This window comes from Onychostruthus taczanowskii, unplaced genomic scaffold (genome assembly GCF_017590055.1).
Source record: "Onychostruthus taczanowskii isolate IOZ18803 unplaced genomic scaffold, ASM1759005v1 scaffold101, whole genome shotgun sequence".
NCBI classification, from domain to species: Eukaryota; Metazoa; Chordata; class Aves; order Passeriformes; family Passeridae; genus Onychostruthus; species Onychostruthus taczanowskii.
This window is the reverse complement of record NW_024496638.1, coordinates 870422-886867: the sequence shown is the minus strand read 5'-3', so window position 1 is coordinate 886867 and position 16446 is coordinate 870422. Positions and strand designations below refer to the sequence as shown.

General features: G+C 44.8%; 1 protein-coding gene across 1 annotated transcript; it reads right to left on the bottom strand.

Annotated features, from left to right (window-relative positions):
- Positions 1 to 7911: 7911 nt before the first annotated feature.
- On the bottom strand, positions 7912 to 15205 carry LMO2 (LIM domain only 2). The gene is made up of 3 exons (XM_041411331.1): positions 14861 to 15205; positions 11917 to 12132; positions 7912 to 8868 (listed from the first exon to the last, which is right to left on the bottom strand). Exons 1-3 carry the CDS (start codon positions 14899 to 14901, stop codon positions 8649 to 8651), a joined length of 477 nt encoding a protein of 158 aa, XP_041267265.1. The 5' UTR covers positions 14902 to 15205; the 3' UTR covers positions 7912 to 8648.
- Positions 15206 to 16446: the final 1241 nt, after the last annotated feature.

Genomic DNA, 16446 nt, shown 5'->3' with positions numbered 1-16446 from the left:
GTTACATATTCTTATATGAAAGAAGGAGTTATTTCTTCTGCATGATTTTATGCTAGAAATTCTTTTCTTTCTTCTTTTTCAGGTATCAGTAGGATTTTAATATAAATAAAATAATTCATTGTCCTAGCAACGCTGCTCAAATAAGAACTGGAAAGGAGCAAGGGGGTGGTTTTATGACTGCACTATTGCTAGCTGTTGGGGAGATTTTTGTCCTTTATAATTTCTATAATTGTAAAGTTCCCTGTAGAGAAGAAAACACAATAGCAAAAGTATATTTGAAATGCTAATAAAATGATATTACTTGTGTTTGTCCTTGGGTTTGTGGCCCATGAAAATCTAATAATGCAGAGCCAAGAGAAGGTCCATAATTCTTTATGTCTTTCAGGCTTTGCCAAAAGCCTGGATAGTTTTGCTTCTAGCACTTGCATAGATCCAAGCTGTTACTCAAGAGCTTAGGCAGTGCTGAAGATGGAGATGAAGGATCTAAAGGAGTTAGTTATAAAAATTGATTATCACCCCTGCTCAGGCGAGAGGCTCCTCAAGTGCAGAAATGGCTGGCATTTTACCTTCCTAATGGATGTCCTAACAATTATTTAAGCAAAAACATAATAAAACAAAAATATCTGTTGCTGAGACTGAAGGAAAAAAAAATAAACAAAAAACAAGCAACCAACCAAAACCCACAGAACCAAAAGCCAACATAAACCCATTTGAAATTGTAGTATTTCAATGTTTTACCCACAGCAGCCTTTGCATCCTCCATCAAATAACTGACAGCTGCAGAAACTGTGACACCAGTAAGTTATAATGGAATTTTCCTAGCTCAGTCTAGACATAAAGGTTCTTTTTCACTTCAATAATGGAGCCTAATTTTTCTTCCATTATCACCGGCCATGGAGCCCAAATGGCCAAATAGATCAGAGGTACTCATCAGGCTGGAAACTGCTCAGATTGCTCTGCGTGTCCAGTGTTTAATCTGTGAGAGATGATGAGGCTTTTAGCATCCTTCATTTATTTTTACTTCTTGAAAATCAAATGAAATGACACACTGGGGATCTTCACCACCGGGTGCTGAGTGTCTCTGAAAATTTAGCTAATGTTCTAAGGTTTTTGGGGAATGGGCTGCTCTTCACAAGATCAGCTTTTAAGTACTCTAAATGGACAATAATATGTGGGCAAAACTGAGACTTTGAGGGGAGGAGGCAGCTTGGGGGATTCGTAGCAAGAAAGAAGCTGAGGTCCAGAAAATGTGTGTTGTTATTATACTGTTCTTATTGGGTTTGTTCTTTGCTGTAGCAGAGATGCAATAAGATCAAGGCTTCACAGAAATAACCGGGCAGTGACCTTGGCTTGGAGATCTGATCATGTAAAATTAACCAGAACACAAGGAGTGACTGTAATAAAGAGCATAGGAGGAGCAGGGTAGGAGAATTCAGAATGGGAGCTGTGCTATCCTGCAGTGACTCCGGTGAACCACACAAATATAAAGAAAGACAGTTCAGCAGTCCTTTGAACAGCGGGGGATTTACATATGAACTGATAACAAATTGCATCTTCACAAGAGTGAATCTCAGATGAGATGTGAGAGGTGACAGGGAGGGAGCAGAGCCAGAACTTCAGGGAAAAGTCTACGTGAACGAACTAAGTATTGCATGGGAGCTTGTTGGACATTTTAGTAACAAATGGGATCTCTGAGGGAGTACCGCTTCAAGCTGCATCCTGACACAATGAAACAACAGCTGAAAAAAATCCCTGCCTTGTTACAGCCACACAGACCCAGGACAAACCAACAAAACCCCGCCCTAACCTCACAGGGTGGTGAATTAGCCTTGGCAGCTCCACAGTCAAATAAAGTCAAGGGAGACTCCAAGAATCAACCAATGGACTTCATCTTGCAAAGCAACTGGAGGCTACTCCCAGCTTTCATCCTTCTGGACCATCTGCCACATGGATGCTTTTGCCTCCATCAGTTGCCTGAGGTTATCAAAAAGCTATGTCCAGTCCTCCCCACTCTGCATCAAGGTGGCTTCAGGCTTGTCTTTGGTTATTAGCAAATCTTTTTGTCTCTGATTCTTAGCTACAAAACGGGTCTGAAATATTTATGTATGTTTGGAGAGCTTGGAATCCCACTTGGAGAGCAGTGCTCATATAGACTGCGCTTTTTTCCTCAGATCAAAGATTCCATGTTGACACAAACCATAGCCAAGTTTTATTCTTTCACAGCCTAGCTTAGCTCCAAGTTGGTTTTCAATTCACATAATCCTCTCACATAAATCAAATAAAAGATACTACTGCAAATGGAAGCATTACCTAGGAAAGTATAAAAAGTAAAGTTTATTTACTTTAGAGGGCATGGATGGCATTGAAAGGCATGATTCTTGCCTCAGGAGTATTTCTAATTTCACACAATCCCAGTGGTTTTACTGTGTGTGATTCCCAGTCCACGACGTGGCCCATGGCCTAAGGGATGTGTGAAAGAATCACTGAAAGGGGCTGCAGGAATATTTCTTGATCCCATGGAAAGTGCCAAGACCCTGCTTGCTTTGTGTGGGAGTTCAGGAGATCTTCCTTTACCTGAGGAACATAAAGAATAATGAGGCATCCCTGCAGAAAACTGCTATTGAGCCTTTCCTGACCTGAAAAAACCCCACATGTGTATGACCCAGATAGCAGCTCACTTTTCAGCTGCACACACTGTTCTTAGGTCATTAGCTGAGATTGCTAATGAGGCAGGCAGTCAGTCACAGCTACAGTGGTGGGGTTTTTTGGCTACTAACTCCTCAAGCCAGAGCACATTCATCAGAGCACACAACAACAAATGACTGAAGTGCTGAGCTGCATTTGGAGAGGTAACACACGATAAAAGCCTCCAGAAGCCCTTTGCAATTCCCTTAGTCATCCATTCCCACTGAAAGCTTCTCTTTGGGAGTTTCCAGGAGGCCTGGTGCGACCTTTGGTCGTCCTTTTGGTCAGAGCTCTTATCTGTGCAGCGCAGACCCGTCCTCTTTCTGCTTGCACTCCTCCAAAACGGTTTTTACGGGATAAACAAGCCGTATTTGCCGATGCACGCTCCCTTATCAGCTGGACAGCACGCTCCTCCTGCACGGTGGGTCACACGCGCTGCTGGGCCAGCTCCAGGAATTCCAGGGCGGCTGCATCACTGCTCATTAGGCACTCGCTCACAGCCAGGGGCTGCAAAAAATCACAGCCACCATGTGATGGGGCCTTATCTTTAGAGCCCACCAGGAGTTTCCCGGTGTTGCAAAGCATCTTTAGGTTGATAATTGCAGGTCTTGGATCTTTTTAATAAGATAACAACATGATAAGCGCTGGTTTGGGGAGCTGTCAGCATGCCAGACTGAAGACTATGTGCCTTATTGAAGGAGAATTTCACTTTTATTGCGTTTCTTCAAAATATAAGTAAATAAGTAAGGCATTTCTGTATCTCAAAACCAGATCACTGAAACTCACTGGTAAAGTTGTCTGAGATGAGATGCAACACACATCTGAGGAGAGGAGAAAACCAAAACCCTATGAATTTTTACCAACTAACCCAAGAAGTTACAGCCTTGAAGAGGAAACATCTCAGGAATCACATGAAATGTAGCTGGTACAGAGCTACTGGACTACAGAAGGAGTTCTTTCTCTTGGGTCATGGCTTTCATAAGTTATTTCTCTCTCAATACTGCAAAGCAACAGAAGCAACAGCTTTCCATCACCCTAGTCGCTTCCTGTTACAACATTCCTTGTTGCCTCTCCTCCAGTTCCAGCACCTCCACAGGAATCAACCTTCTTGCAGTCCATTCCCCCTTGGCTACAGGCTTTGCTGCTTTATGCCAAGCTGTAAATGTTACCAGAATATGCCAGATGCAGAGCAGAGGCAATCATGGAGCACTGAGCAAAAGGTGCACTCAATTTTTCATTAAAAAAAGAAACATCTCTTCACCGAAACATCTTTAAAAAATCAAAAATTGTCATGCATAGCCTGCTATGGGGCAGGGCTTATGGCTTAAAATGGGAGCAAGACATACAATAATGCATTAATTAATGCTTGTGAGGCACTTGAAAATAGCACATGGTGTATGCTCCTGCAAACCACGTTGATTAATCACCATCAGCGATCTGCTGGTTTGTTAGGAACCTTTCTGAGATGTGCCTTCTCATTAGCCTGGTACAAAGCAACCCTCAGCAGGAGGGAACAAGTTGCTTCAAACACGGTTCAACTTTCTGCCAGTTTAATCTTCATCTCACTGACAGACTTCTGAATCTTAATTTAATTATAGTGCCTTAAATGTTTTGTGATAGCGTATCTCAGTCTCTCAGTTCTGTCTTTTTATGCTTTTTTAAGTTGTTGTGGGACAGAGGAATAGATAATTTTTTCCAGTGTCCATTAAATTTCCCTTTGCCTCCAGTGCAGTATGTGCTCCATAAAAGAGATGAACCTGCTGCAAGTGAAATAAGCTGATGCTGCACTGTCTTTTTAGAGCAACAAAAATCTTTATAGATTATTTTCCCGAGTGCCATGAATCTCCTTCAAAGCCTTAAGTCACTGATACCAATTAATAAACTTAATAGTCTCATTTTCAATTCACATTCAGGTCATACAGAGCGTGTGCTCTGGCAGATGCTTAAAAGCTTTGCCTTTCAGAGATAAAATGTTACCTTGTGTGTGAGGTGGGGGAGATTCAGGAGCAGAAAGACCTGTTAAAGTGCAGCACCTGAGGCCTCCTTGTTTTCTGAATTTACAGTCTCAGGCTGGCAGTCGTATAAATGAGTGATGCTCTCTGATGTTCTCTTCCAAGCAGGCAACGAAATTGGCAGGGAGTCTTGGGGTTTGTGCTGATGTGTCCAGAATTCAAATAATTTCATTCTCGGCTATAATGACAATTGGAGGCAGAGTATTACCTTGAGAAAAGAGAAGGGAGAGATGGCTTCTGGAGCCTGTATTGAATTAACAACCGATTCCCATTTACTCTCTCTGCTGAAAACTCTATTATGCAGGGCTCTTATTGCCCTTATTCAAGGGCAGGGAATTAAAAAAGTGATATCGATGGTAATGCTCTCATCTTCCTGCCTTGACACTGAATAATGGGGACAAAGAAAGGGAATCTTGACGGATGATACGCCTTTTAAAATACTGCTGATAGCGGAAACACAGAAAGGACGACGCATTTGAGTATCAGTGATGAAGTCATATTCAGATTTTTGTGCTTTTTGCTTAGGACTTTAAATCAGCTCTGCTTTCATGTTTGATGCTGTTCTTGGAGCATTTTATTTTCTTGTTTTTGCAGGAGAGAGTCCTTACTGTAAGGAACATAATCGAGATGAGGTAAAGTGTTGCTCATACTGATTCCAAGATAAATCTGCTCTCTCTCCTCCTGGACTCAGAGAGCAGGCACTGGGAATTTGTCATGGAAAAGTCCAGCAACAGATTGGTATAACTATTTGGGGAGAGCAATACTGCTGCTCAAGTGGAGGCTCTTCTGGCACTTTCTAGTTCAGCTTAAACTCTTTCTGAAATTACACGGGCTAAATAAACCTGGTGGTCTTATAAAAAATTATACCTGATACTGGTGGTCTTATAAAAAATTATGTAAAGGATCCTTCCTTTACAAATACATACATTTATGTCTAAAAATTATATTTCCCTGTCTAAACTAGATATTACACAAAATAATGAGTGTGTTTGCATTAGGAACTTTTATGGAATAAGTGAGAATATCTCCATTCTATGAGTGGGTAAATGAGAAGCAAAATATTGAACTACCTTGCCAAAAGTCACTTTCTGAGGTGAGAACAAAACACAGGTCTTGGTCTACTTAGTGCAAACCTTCAAGGTCTCCCTGAGCTATTAACACTCTTCTCTGATCTCAGCCCAGATGTAAATGAGGCCTCTTGCCCTAAATTTTCAATCAAAAGTTATGTGAGGTGAAATCATGAAGCCCTGTTACAGCTCACACTGTGTACTTGTGACGTGACCTGGAGCACCTCAGCATCCTGGCTACACCCACCACGTTTTGTGAATGAACTCATTGATGAATTTAGGCTTTGTTTCTTGCTGCACAGAAGATTTGCAAGGAGCTACTGTCAATGAAGAGAGCTGATAGCTGTATTTTCCTTGCCTTTCCTTGCCTCTGCTGGCAGGAATTCAGGCTAATAATTATAATTATAACCAGCTGCCTATGGCCTCCAGAGGTCAGCATATCACTGGAAAATAGCTAAATATCAGCGCCCTCAAACTATACTTTCCAAGTTGTTCTCATTAGGTGCAGTTTCCAATTTCACTGATAACAAGATTTAAAGGGTTTGTCCCCAACTCTCCTTGTGAGAGCAAAAGCCAGAAAAGAGCTGTAAGAGTATGCATTGTAAAATGCAGAACGAATGAGTGTGTTTGCATTAGGAACTTTTATGGAATAAGTGAGAATATCTCCATTCTATGAGTGGGTAAATGAGAAGCAAAATATTGAACTACCTTGCCAAAAGTCACTTTCTGAGGTGAGAACAAAACACAGGTCTTGGTCTACTTAGTGCAAACCTTCAAGGTCTCCCTGAGCTATTAACACTCTTCTCTGATCTCAGCCCAGATGTAAATGAGGCCTCTTGCCCTAAATTTTCAATCAAAAGTTATGTGAGGTGAAATCATGAAGCCCTGTTACAGCTCACACTGTGTACTTGTGACGTGACCTGGAGCACCTCAGCATCCTGGCTACACCCACCACGTTTTGTGAATGAACTCATTGATGAATTTAGGCTTTGTTTCTTGCTGCACAGAAGATTTGCAAGGAGCTACTGTCAATGAAGAGAGCTGATAGCTGTATTTTCCTTGCCTTTCCTTGCCTCTGCTGGCAGGAATTCAGGCTAATAATTATAATTATAACCAGCTGCCTATGGCCTCCAGAGGTCAGCATATCACTGGAAAATAGCTAAATATCAGCGCCCTCAAACTATACTTTCCAAGTTGTTCTCATTAGGTGCAGTTTCCAATTTCACTGATAACAAGATTTAAAGGGTTTGTCCCCAACTCTCCTTGTGAGAGCAAAAGCCAGAAAAGAGCTCTCAGAGTATGTAAAATGCAGAACCTTGTCAGTGATCAGTGGCTGGGACATCCCCCTGGGTGGCAAGTTTGCTGAGAACAGTCAAGTAGATATCCACAGGTTTAAGATGCTATTCCTGATGTGTCAGTAGTGATGGAGTGAATGGACCTGGCAAGCACCTTCTGGGGGGATGCCAGACTGGCTCATTTGTGGGAAAAGCTTTAATTTTTAGTGCCTTTCAGCACAACTTGCAGTTGTAGTCCCACACTCAGAAAGATTAATGTAGAATCAGACATGAGAAATAAAATTTTATCAGAGGCATGAAAGAGCTTTCAGGCAAGAAGAAACTTAAGACTATTCACCTCAGGAAAAATAAGCTGGAGAGAATATGATATCATAGAATCATGGAATGGTTTGGGTTGGAAGGGACCTTAAAGATGACTGAAATGAATTCTTTCAAAATAGGTTTATCGGCTCTCATGATATTATCCTGACTCCCTAATCCAGAGCAAAATCAGGATAAGCTACCTTTCTAAAAGAACCAAATCTTACATGATTTCCAAGATCAGATAGATGCAATCTGTTGCAAAACACCCAGAACCAGCCTCAGAACATCCTCATAAACACCAAACAGCCTTGGTGTCACACAACACTAATTTCTCCTAGAGCACAATCTAATTTCTTAGCATGAAGAGCACAAGATTTACTGAACCCTCAGTGTTCTCGCATTTGTGCTTTGAAACACAACCTGAAGTGGATCCAGCTGTAGACAAAGAGCAGAAACCCTGCTACAAAAAAAATTAAATTAATAATACAAACAAAAAAATCCAGCACAACTTAAAAACAAAGAAAAAAAAGAAAAAAGAAAGAACAACACTCAAATCTTCCATTATTTTTATTAAAGCTGCAGAGTCTTACTACACACAACAAATATTTTATTGATATAATCTAAGTTAATAAAATAGTTGAACAACTCTTCAGATTTATATTTGTATAGAAATGATCTGGGGAACATCTCATCTTGAGACAGCAGTGCCCGAAAGCAACTATTCAGCAGGGTTTTTAAAAAGAAGAGTTTGGGACTAGAGGAAGCACTGTTCATTCTCAAAGGAAAAAGAAAAAAATCCATGCAAAAATAACTCCCACCCAAAGTGTAAGGCCATATGGAATGGCCATGTGAAGGATGGCTCTTTCCTTCCAGTATTCCTCATCACGCCTACTGTGGGAGCTTGTCATCTAAACTCAGTAATGAAAACAAGACAGAAAGAAAACTGAATTGCACAATCCTAGTCTGCAGGTGACAACGTCATAACATCTCTTTACAGAAGTCCCTACTCTGTTCCAGTTGGGAGGATGGGTTATGGTGCTGTGTCTGTCCCCAGCTGCCAGCTGATGTCAGTTACTGTCCGTGCTGCGAACACAAGTCAGTCTAGCTACTATTGCTTTGCTCTCCCTCCTTCACCTGGGTGTGGTTTACATTCTAGGTAGCACTGCCTGCCAAGGGCCGACTGCGTGGCGTTTCCCCCCGTTCCAAAGCCCGCAGCCCAAGGGATGATCTCCTGGGTGCAGCTGGGCCCGGGAGGTGTCCGTCCCAGAGCGCCGGGCACGTCCGTGCTAGATCATGCCGTTGATCTTAGTCCACTCGTAGATGTCCTGCTCGCACACGATGTCCGAGTTGATGAGGAGGTACCTGTCCCCCACACAGAAGTGCTTCTGGCAGGCGGCGCACTTGAAGCACTCGAGGTGATAGACCTTGTCCTTCACCCGCATGGTCATCTCGTAGGCGCGGATCCGCTTCTCGCAGGAGGCGCACAGCCCGTCCTGGCCAAAGAGCCTGCGGCGACAGCACAGAGGTCAGCACGGCTCCTTGGCCGGGCAAAACCCAATCAAAACCAGAGCACAACACCACTGATCCGTCAGGACCAGTGCTGAGTTAGAGAGAGGTCACCCGGAAAGCTGCCGAGCAGAACGGGAAACTTTGCAACACCAAAAGTTGAAACAGAAAATCCAAGGTTTTCACCTTGGTTAAAATCACAGAATAGGTTGGGTTGGAAGGAAATTTAAAGTCCCTCCTGTGCCACCCCCTGCCACGGGCAGGGACACCTTCCACTACCACAGGTTGCTCCAAGCCCCATCCAACCTGACCTTGGACACTTCCAGGGATGGGGCAGCCACAGCTTCTCTGGGCAACCTGTGCCAGGGCCCCCCCACACTCCCAGGAAGAATTTCTTCCTTAATATCCAAACTAAATCTACTCAAATCTATCAATATAATTGGCTTCTCTGACCAATGACCTTATCATGAATTGGAGGAGCAAAGGTTGTCCAGAGCACTGCATGAAGTTGTGCCATATTAACACTTCCACTCCTGTGATCAACATAAATTACCTTTTGCTGATAATTTTTGCTCTTCTTAAACTGTAACTCTGTAATTTACGGAAAGGGGTTGAGATAAGCAATGGTCTAAGGCCCTCCTGCCTTTTGTCTGTGCCTCCACACTGGAAATTCTTTCAAGCATTTCTATATCCACGAAGGCACTCCTGATCCATGAAGTCACTCCTGACGGGTTTCAGAAGGACACATTCTAAGATCTCCTAGATACCTATGAGACAGTTTTATGCTGTGGACTGCACTTTAATCCACAGGAAGAAACCCTGCTGGGGTCCTCATGACATTGTCTATAAAAAGGAGCCTGTAATGAATGCCCTGCAGAGTTTATTAAGTCAAATCAGTAATAACGAAGCATGAATATATTGATATTTAATTTTTAAAAGGGACGAATTTTATAGGTGATGTATTCATTGAGTTTGACTTCCAAACTTCCATACTAATTCTGGAAAGAGTTTTTCCACCTCCTACACATCTCCTGCATGTGCTGTGCCTGATTTAAATCATCTTCTGAACTGGAAAAAGGATGTCTGGTAAATTAAGAGACATTTAAGGAGAAAGAATATAATTCCTTTTGTCTACCAGGAGATGTCAGTGTTTACTTCTGCCCAGTGAAAGTAATGCTAAGGTTACAAAAAGGTTGCCAAATTTTTCATTAATGAGGGAAGATATCTATTGCATTATTAAATAAATAAAAACGTTGGATTTCACTGCAAGAAAATGCATTAATTGTATTGCCATACTTCCTGTTTTTTCCATTTTAAGATGAAAAGTATCTGGGAAGTGTAATTAACACTGGATCACTGCTGGATTTACAAGTGGTCCCATTAGCAGAACTCAGTCCTTAATTTCTGCTCAGCAAAATTCCATCAGCAAAGCCCAGGGACAGCATAATTAGGAAGTCCACTGAGATTTTGGTTTCATTTTTATTGGCAGGTAAATTAGCCTTCTGTAAAAAAGCTGGGAAAATACCAAATATCATTATTCCATTCCACAAACCTCCTGACACATTAGGGATCCATTAGAAGAAATGGAACACAACCAGCACAGCAAAGATCAATACATTTTAATCAAAAATTTAAAGATCCTTTGTTACCAATTTTTGTGAAATATCTTAGTCTCCAATTAATCCTTTACTTACAAATTTTGGCAAAACAGGAAGGCAGAGAACTATTGATGAAAACACCCATAACAAGTGTATTTGTAGGATCTGATTCTGCAAAATGTGCAAATTCTTGCAAATTCAGCACTGGGCTTAAGAATGCCAAAACCCCAAATGATCTTGCAGCTCTTACCTGGGTTTAAACACCTTTAAGCTCCAAGGCAATTCTGGGAGAAGCAGAAAAACTCCTTAAAACCATTCAGGGGAATCAGTTCATTGCCAGCTCAGTGGGAGACTGCTGGAATTCAGCCTCTTTTCCCAATTTCTGCTTGCCAGAATGCCAGACTGACCCTTCACCTGGAGCTGTGGAGTTAGGTCTGTGCAAAATGACAGATGCCAACAACTCTGGGTCCTAGGTGTTCTTTCTGTATTCTTCACATTATCAAATAATTCTGGCTTGTCCACAATGTGTAGCACTGCTTTCATCTCCATTAAAAATGCTCCCCCCACCCAAACTTTAAAAGATTTATCTATAAACAACTTCATATTGTTAATCTAGTCAATACAGATAATCTCTAGTTTTATCTATAATTACTGAAGAATGCCAGCAATACTAAAAACTTCATATTCATCTGCATATGAATCCCAAAAATATAAGGAAAGGCTGAGGGAGCTGGGACTGTGCACTCTGGGGAAGACTCTGGGGAGACCCTAGAGCCTGTTCCAGTGCTTAAAGGGGTTCCAGGAGAGTTGGAGGGAACAAGGGATGGAGGAATGGGACAAGGGGGAATGGCCAGAGGGTGTGTTTAGTTGGAATATTAGGAAGGAATTTGTCCCTGAGGTGAGGCCCTGGCACAGGTTGCCCAGAGAAGCTGCCCAGAGAAGATGCCCCATCCCTGGAAGGACAGGTTGGAGGGGAATTGGAGCAACCTGTCCTCGTGGAAGGTGTCTCTGCCTGTGGCAGGGGCTGAAATGAGAGGAAACAAGGGATGGAGGAATGGGACAAGGGGGAATGGCTTTAAAGTGCCAGAGGGTGTGTTTAGTTGGAATTAGGAAGGAATTCGTCCCTGAGGTGAGGCCCTGGCACAGGTTGCCCAGAGAAGCTGCCCAGAGAAGATGCCCCATCCCTGGAAGGACAGGTTGGAGGGGAATTGGAGCAACCTGTCCTCGTGGAAGGTGTCTCTGCCTGTGGCAGGGGCTGAAATGAGAGGAGCTGTAAGGTCCCTTTCCAGCCCAAATGATCCAGGGATTCTAGGACAGGAGCCCATACTGCAAACCTGAGCTCGCCGACGCTGCCAGGCTTCGAGAGTCATTCCAAATGAGCTCCTCAATCCCAGGTGTACTCAGTAAAACGGGGAGGAGGGAGGAAGGGTGTGAGGAGTGGGATGCCTACCTGAGATAATCCCTCCTGCAGAGCTTCCTGCCCAGCTTGTAGTAGAGGCGCCTGCCCACCTCGCCGAGCCGGCAGCCGCACAGGTCACAGCTGAGGCAGTCCTCGTGCCAGTACTGGTCGATGGCCTTCAGGAAATAGCGGTCCCCGATGTTCTGCTGGCACCCCCCGCATGTCAGCAGCGACGGGGGGATCTGCAGCACCTCATCCACCGGCTCCCTGAGGGAGTGAGACAAACGTTGGGCGAGGGAAACCCACCCCGAGAGCATCCACGCGAGGAGGAGGAGGAGGAGAGGCAAAATGAGTCACAAGCTCGGACAGGTCAGGACAGGGAGGGTGGTGTCCTCGTTTTTGCTCTTTTTCACCAGGACTAAGAAAGGCGCCCAAGGGATTTTACACTTTCCGCTGGGAAATGGAAATTTGGAGACTGAGTTTGACGGTGTCACCTCTCGGAACAGCACGAAGTGAATAAACACAACAGCTGATTCTGTTGCCCAACTGGTTTAATAAAGCCAGCTGCTGGTTTTAATAAAGCCAGCATTTTACCTCATGTTGCTGCAGGACTTCTTTTTTCCCTTAGCCAAGGACATGAATCCCCTGGGATGGGTTTATGCCAACATACCTCAATTATCTGGGATTTACACGTCCATGAGTGAAAGGAGGCACAAATCTTTATTGTGATATTAACACTGACTCTTTATGCACCTATTTTGTTCCTCTTCCTAAAAGGCTTGGACATCTAGGATAAATCTGGTAAAAGAAGTGAGAATTTTCTTCAAAGCTACTTTCTTAAGGATTTCTGTGTCTTTTGAGGTAATTTCACAACTTAAAAAAAAAAAAAAAAAAAAAAAAAAAAAAAAGGTAAAAACATTAAAACAGTGCCTGAACTCAGTTTTGTAATGTTTTTTTTTTTTTGGGAAATTTTACAAAAAAAAAAAAAAAAAAAAAAAAAAAAAAAAAAAAAGGTAAAAACATTAAAACAGTGCCTGAACTCAGTTTTGTAATGTTGTGGGATTTACCCAAATGCCAGCGAAGTAAATAAAAAAATCTACTGGATCCATCCCTTAAGCACTTGCTTAATTTCAGACCTGTGGCTAGCAGAGTGGACCCCAAATTTTTCATATTATTGGATTAGTGCTCCAGCACAGAGTCCCCAAGCAATTTGCTTCTGTCATTGGTCTGTCCTCCCCTGGGCTGCTGGGGGCAGAGGAGACCTACACTGATGAAGAAGCTCTGCTCCCAGTTTCCAGCAGGCAACAGGGAAAAAATTGTATTACTCCTGCTTATTTACTGGATCAGCAGTTTTCTGGGCAAAAATTACTTTCTTCAGCAGGGAGGAACGACCTCTGGTCAAAAACTTCTGGGCTGAGAAAGTGATCCTGCAGTTTTTATTTAGGCAAGCTGAGCCTGGAGATATTATCTGGTTCTATTCTCCTCTGGTTTCTCCCTTCTAAGTTTAAACTGCTGTGCCCTGCAAGCTATGTCGTAACACGGCTCTCCTGCCAGCTCACCATCCTCTAAGTTTTCATTAAAATCATCATGGAACACATGATTAGGCCCTACTTTTTCCAAATTTATCCTTTTGGGCCGCATGCTCCCTTTCCTAACATGTGGACTCCATGCTGACAACTTCTGAGAGCTTTCCAGAAGAAGGAAGCACACATCATTACCCTTCATTATCCATTTTTTGAAACTTTGGAGTGTACCCCAAAATGTTTCATCTGGGGCATGTTTGGGAATCCCAAGCCAGGTTTCTTTGAGAGCCCTGAGCTCCAGAACAGTCCAACGGATGTTTATGCAGAGCAGCATTCCTGGTTAACGCATTAGGCTTTTGATGTCCACGGATTTCTAAGCCAGCATTTAAGCCACCAGAACACAAGGCAGGTAAATAAATAAAGATTAAAAAAAACTTTGTAGATGAAAGCTGGACATCATTAGGAGCTGGGACTAGTGTTTCTTAAAAAAAACAGCATAAAGGAAAATGTAACATGTAAAACATCATGGAATGAAGTGATTTAACCCCCAAAAGCAGCAGTTCCCATGTGCTCATTCAGGGCTCCAAGCGATGGCATTTTTAATATCTGACAGGAAACAAACCACAAATGACTCAATTTACTGAGAGCGATGTTTTAAGCATTATCTGGAAACGGAGATTTTATAATTCATTTCTTTTTTCTTCTCTTTTACCGCGATCCCAGACAAGCCTAAGTGCAGTTAATTAGCACGTTCAGGGCTGAAGTGGCTCTGGGTCTGTGCTGAGTTACCGTCCCTAGGTGTGCAGCATGGATGGGACAGCGGGAGCACAGCCCGGGAGAAAGCCTGGGTCTGGACACTGAAGCCGGTCCCTTCCCTGAGTGGGAAGCCCCGGGAGGGAAATTCTCATCTCCTACATCCCGTCCATCAAGTCTGTCCACATGGTCTTAGCAGAACACCCAGCCCCCACCAAAGCTTTCTGCGAGCTTTTGGAAGTTGCATTACGAAAACGTGGAAGTTGGGCACCCGCAGCTAACAGCCCTGACCTTTCACCGATCGGCTGCAGCGAGTCGGGCAGATCGGGGATGGGGCAGAGAGGGTCCCTCGGGATGGAAAACCTGACAGCTTGGGAAGCGGGATGCTCTCTCCGTCGCCGAGCATCCCCACCACGCCGCGGTGGGATGAGCGAGTGGAAGATGCCCTGCCCGGGGGGAATTGCGCCTCTCTGCTCCCGCTGCTCCTTCCCACAACCTGGGGGGCTCTCCCCAAGCTCCCGCACAGCGTCAGCCCCGCGGGGCCGGGGCAGCCCGGTGTCCGGGGCGGGGGGTCGGAGCGGCGGGGCTGCCGCCGAAGCCCTCCGGGGCTGCCGGGCACGCAGTGCCGCCGGCGGCTCCGTCGGGGAGGACGGCTGGCACCGGGAGGCTCCCGGGGACGATGGCGAGCGGGGCACCGGGCAGAAAAAGCGCGCACTTACTCGGAAGGATCGAGGCTTTTCCTCTCGATGGCCGATGACATTGGCAGGGCCGGTTCCTTTGTGGCGTGCCGGTGGTGGGCTCTGCCCCCGCCGCCCCCGCAGAGGCTGTCTGCTCGCGGAGCCTTGTCGCCAGCCGCGCTGCCCCGCCGCCCCGCGATGACATTCACAGGATTTCCTCCTGCAGCACCGAGACACAGAGAGACACACAGGGGCTGGGGCTGCGCTCCGGCCCCGCACGGCCCCCCCCGGCGCTCAGCGGCTCCGCGCGGGCAGCTCCGCACACGCTCCGCGCCCGGGCGGCAGCGCTGCGAGCGGCGGCGGCGGCCGCATCCCCGGGATTATTATTACTCCGTGGCTCAACCCCGGCTCTCTGGTTTCATTTCCTTTTTCCTGATCACGATTCAAATACAATAGAAGGAAATCACACTTAAAGAGACAGCTGCCCGTTTCTTAACTGCACTCCTGGGGATTCGGCAATACAAACAGCAGCATCACGATTCGCTGGGTTCCTTAAAGAGACAGAGCGGGGCTCCCCAGAGCCAGGGCTGGGGGCTGCCGAGGCGTTCTCACGTTATTATTATTATTCCCTTACTAACGCTGTCTCTGTGCGCAGGCAGGTGGGCGACCTGAGAATGATCCCAAGAACTGGAAAAAAATGAGCGCCTGGTTCCGGATTGTGCCGCCTTCTCAGCCGCACAGAGAGCGGCACTCACCATCCCTGTCCTCGCCCTCTCCCTCTCTGACACGAACATGCACATGCCCACACGCACCCATGGGTTTGTGCGGCACTTGGAGAGCCACAGGTAAAGATCCCGAACATTATTTGTCCACCCAGAGTTCAAACTGGTCAGCTCTGCTGTGTCTCATTTATAGCCCCGATTGAACATTTGCTTCCAGACACCCCCGATCCTTGGCAAGCTGTGTAACAAATTTACACCCCGGCACCGCGTGATGCTAATGAGCCATAAAAGCCGGCGAGTACCAAGTATCGATCTGTAATTAATCCAAGAGATGCCAAGGATGGGGAAAGTCTTGCCTGAATATGTCTATTTTCCCTCCCACCCTTCCTCGTCTCCATCAGCACAGCACATCCCGGAAAGGACTGATTTACAGCGCCGGAGTGAAAACTATTGCAGCAGTGCGAGCCTTTGCCAGGCTCTGTGGCATTAGACGCTGGCCCTTGCTGGAGGCAGAGTTCTGGATGGCATGAACAGTTTGCCCTGTTAATTCCTTTTAAAACAGTAAAGAAATATCTGTAATAAAGCCCCGGAGAGTAGTAGTAGCAGCAATATTTCGCTTCTATATTAACTCCCACAAGAAAAATGTATTTGATGTCTATTTTTATGACTACATTCTCCCTTTTTTTCAGCTTTTTGGCAGCTGGGGATATAATATCTGCAATACATTAATGAGCCCGATCCAAAGATTAGTAATGTCAGCAGAAGGACTGTTATTCCTTTCAAGGGGTTTTGAACCAAGCTCTTGAAATACTTTAGAGCTATCACTGGTCATTAGAACACATCTTTCTTGTTCTTTAAACACATTATCTCCAATGTATTTTAAGCTATTACAGCAGGACAGTCACT

Coding starts and splice junctions, on each gene's coding strand:
- LMO2 (XM_041411331.1), bottom strand. CDS start 14,901: ATGTCATCGGCCATCGAGAGGAAAAGCCTCGATCCTTCCGA. Junction 12,133..14,860: donor AAAAGCCTCGATCCTTCCGA/GTAAGTGCGCGC, acceptor TCACTCCCTCAG/GGAGCCGGTGGATGAGGTGC. Junction 8,869..11,916: donor TGCAGGAGGGATTATCTCAG/GTAGGCATCCCA, acceptor CTGTCGCCGCAG/GCTCTTTGGCCAGGACGGGC.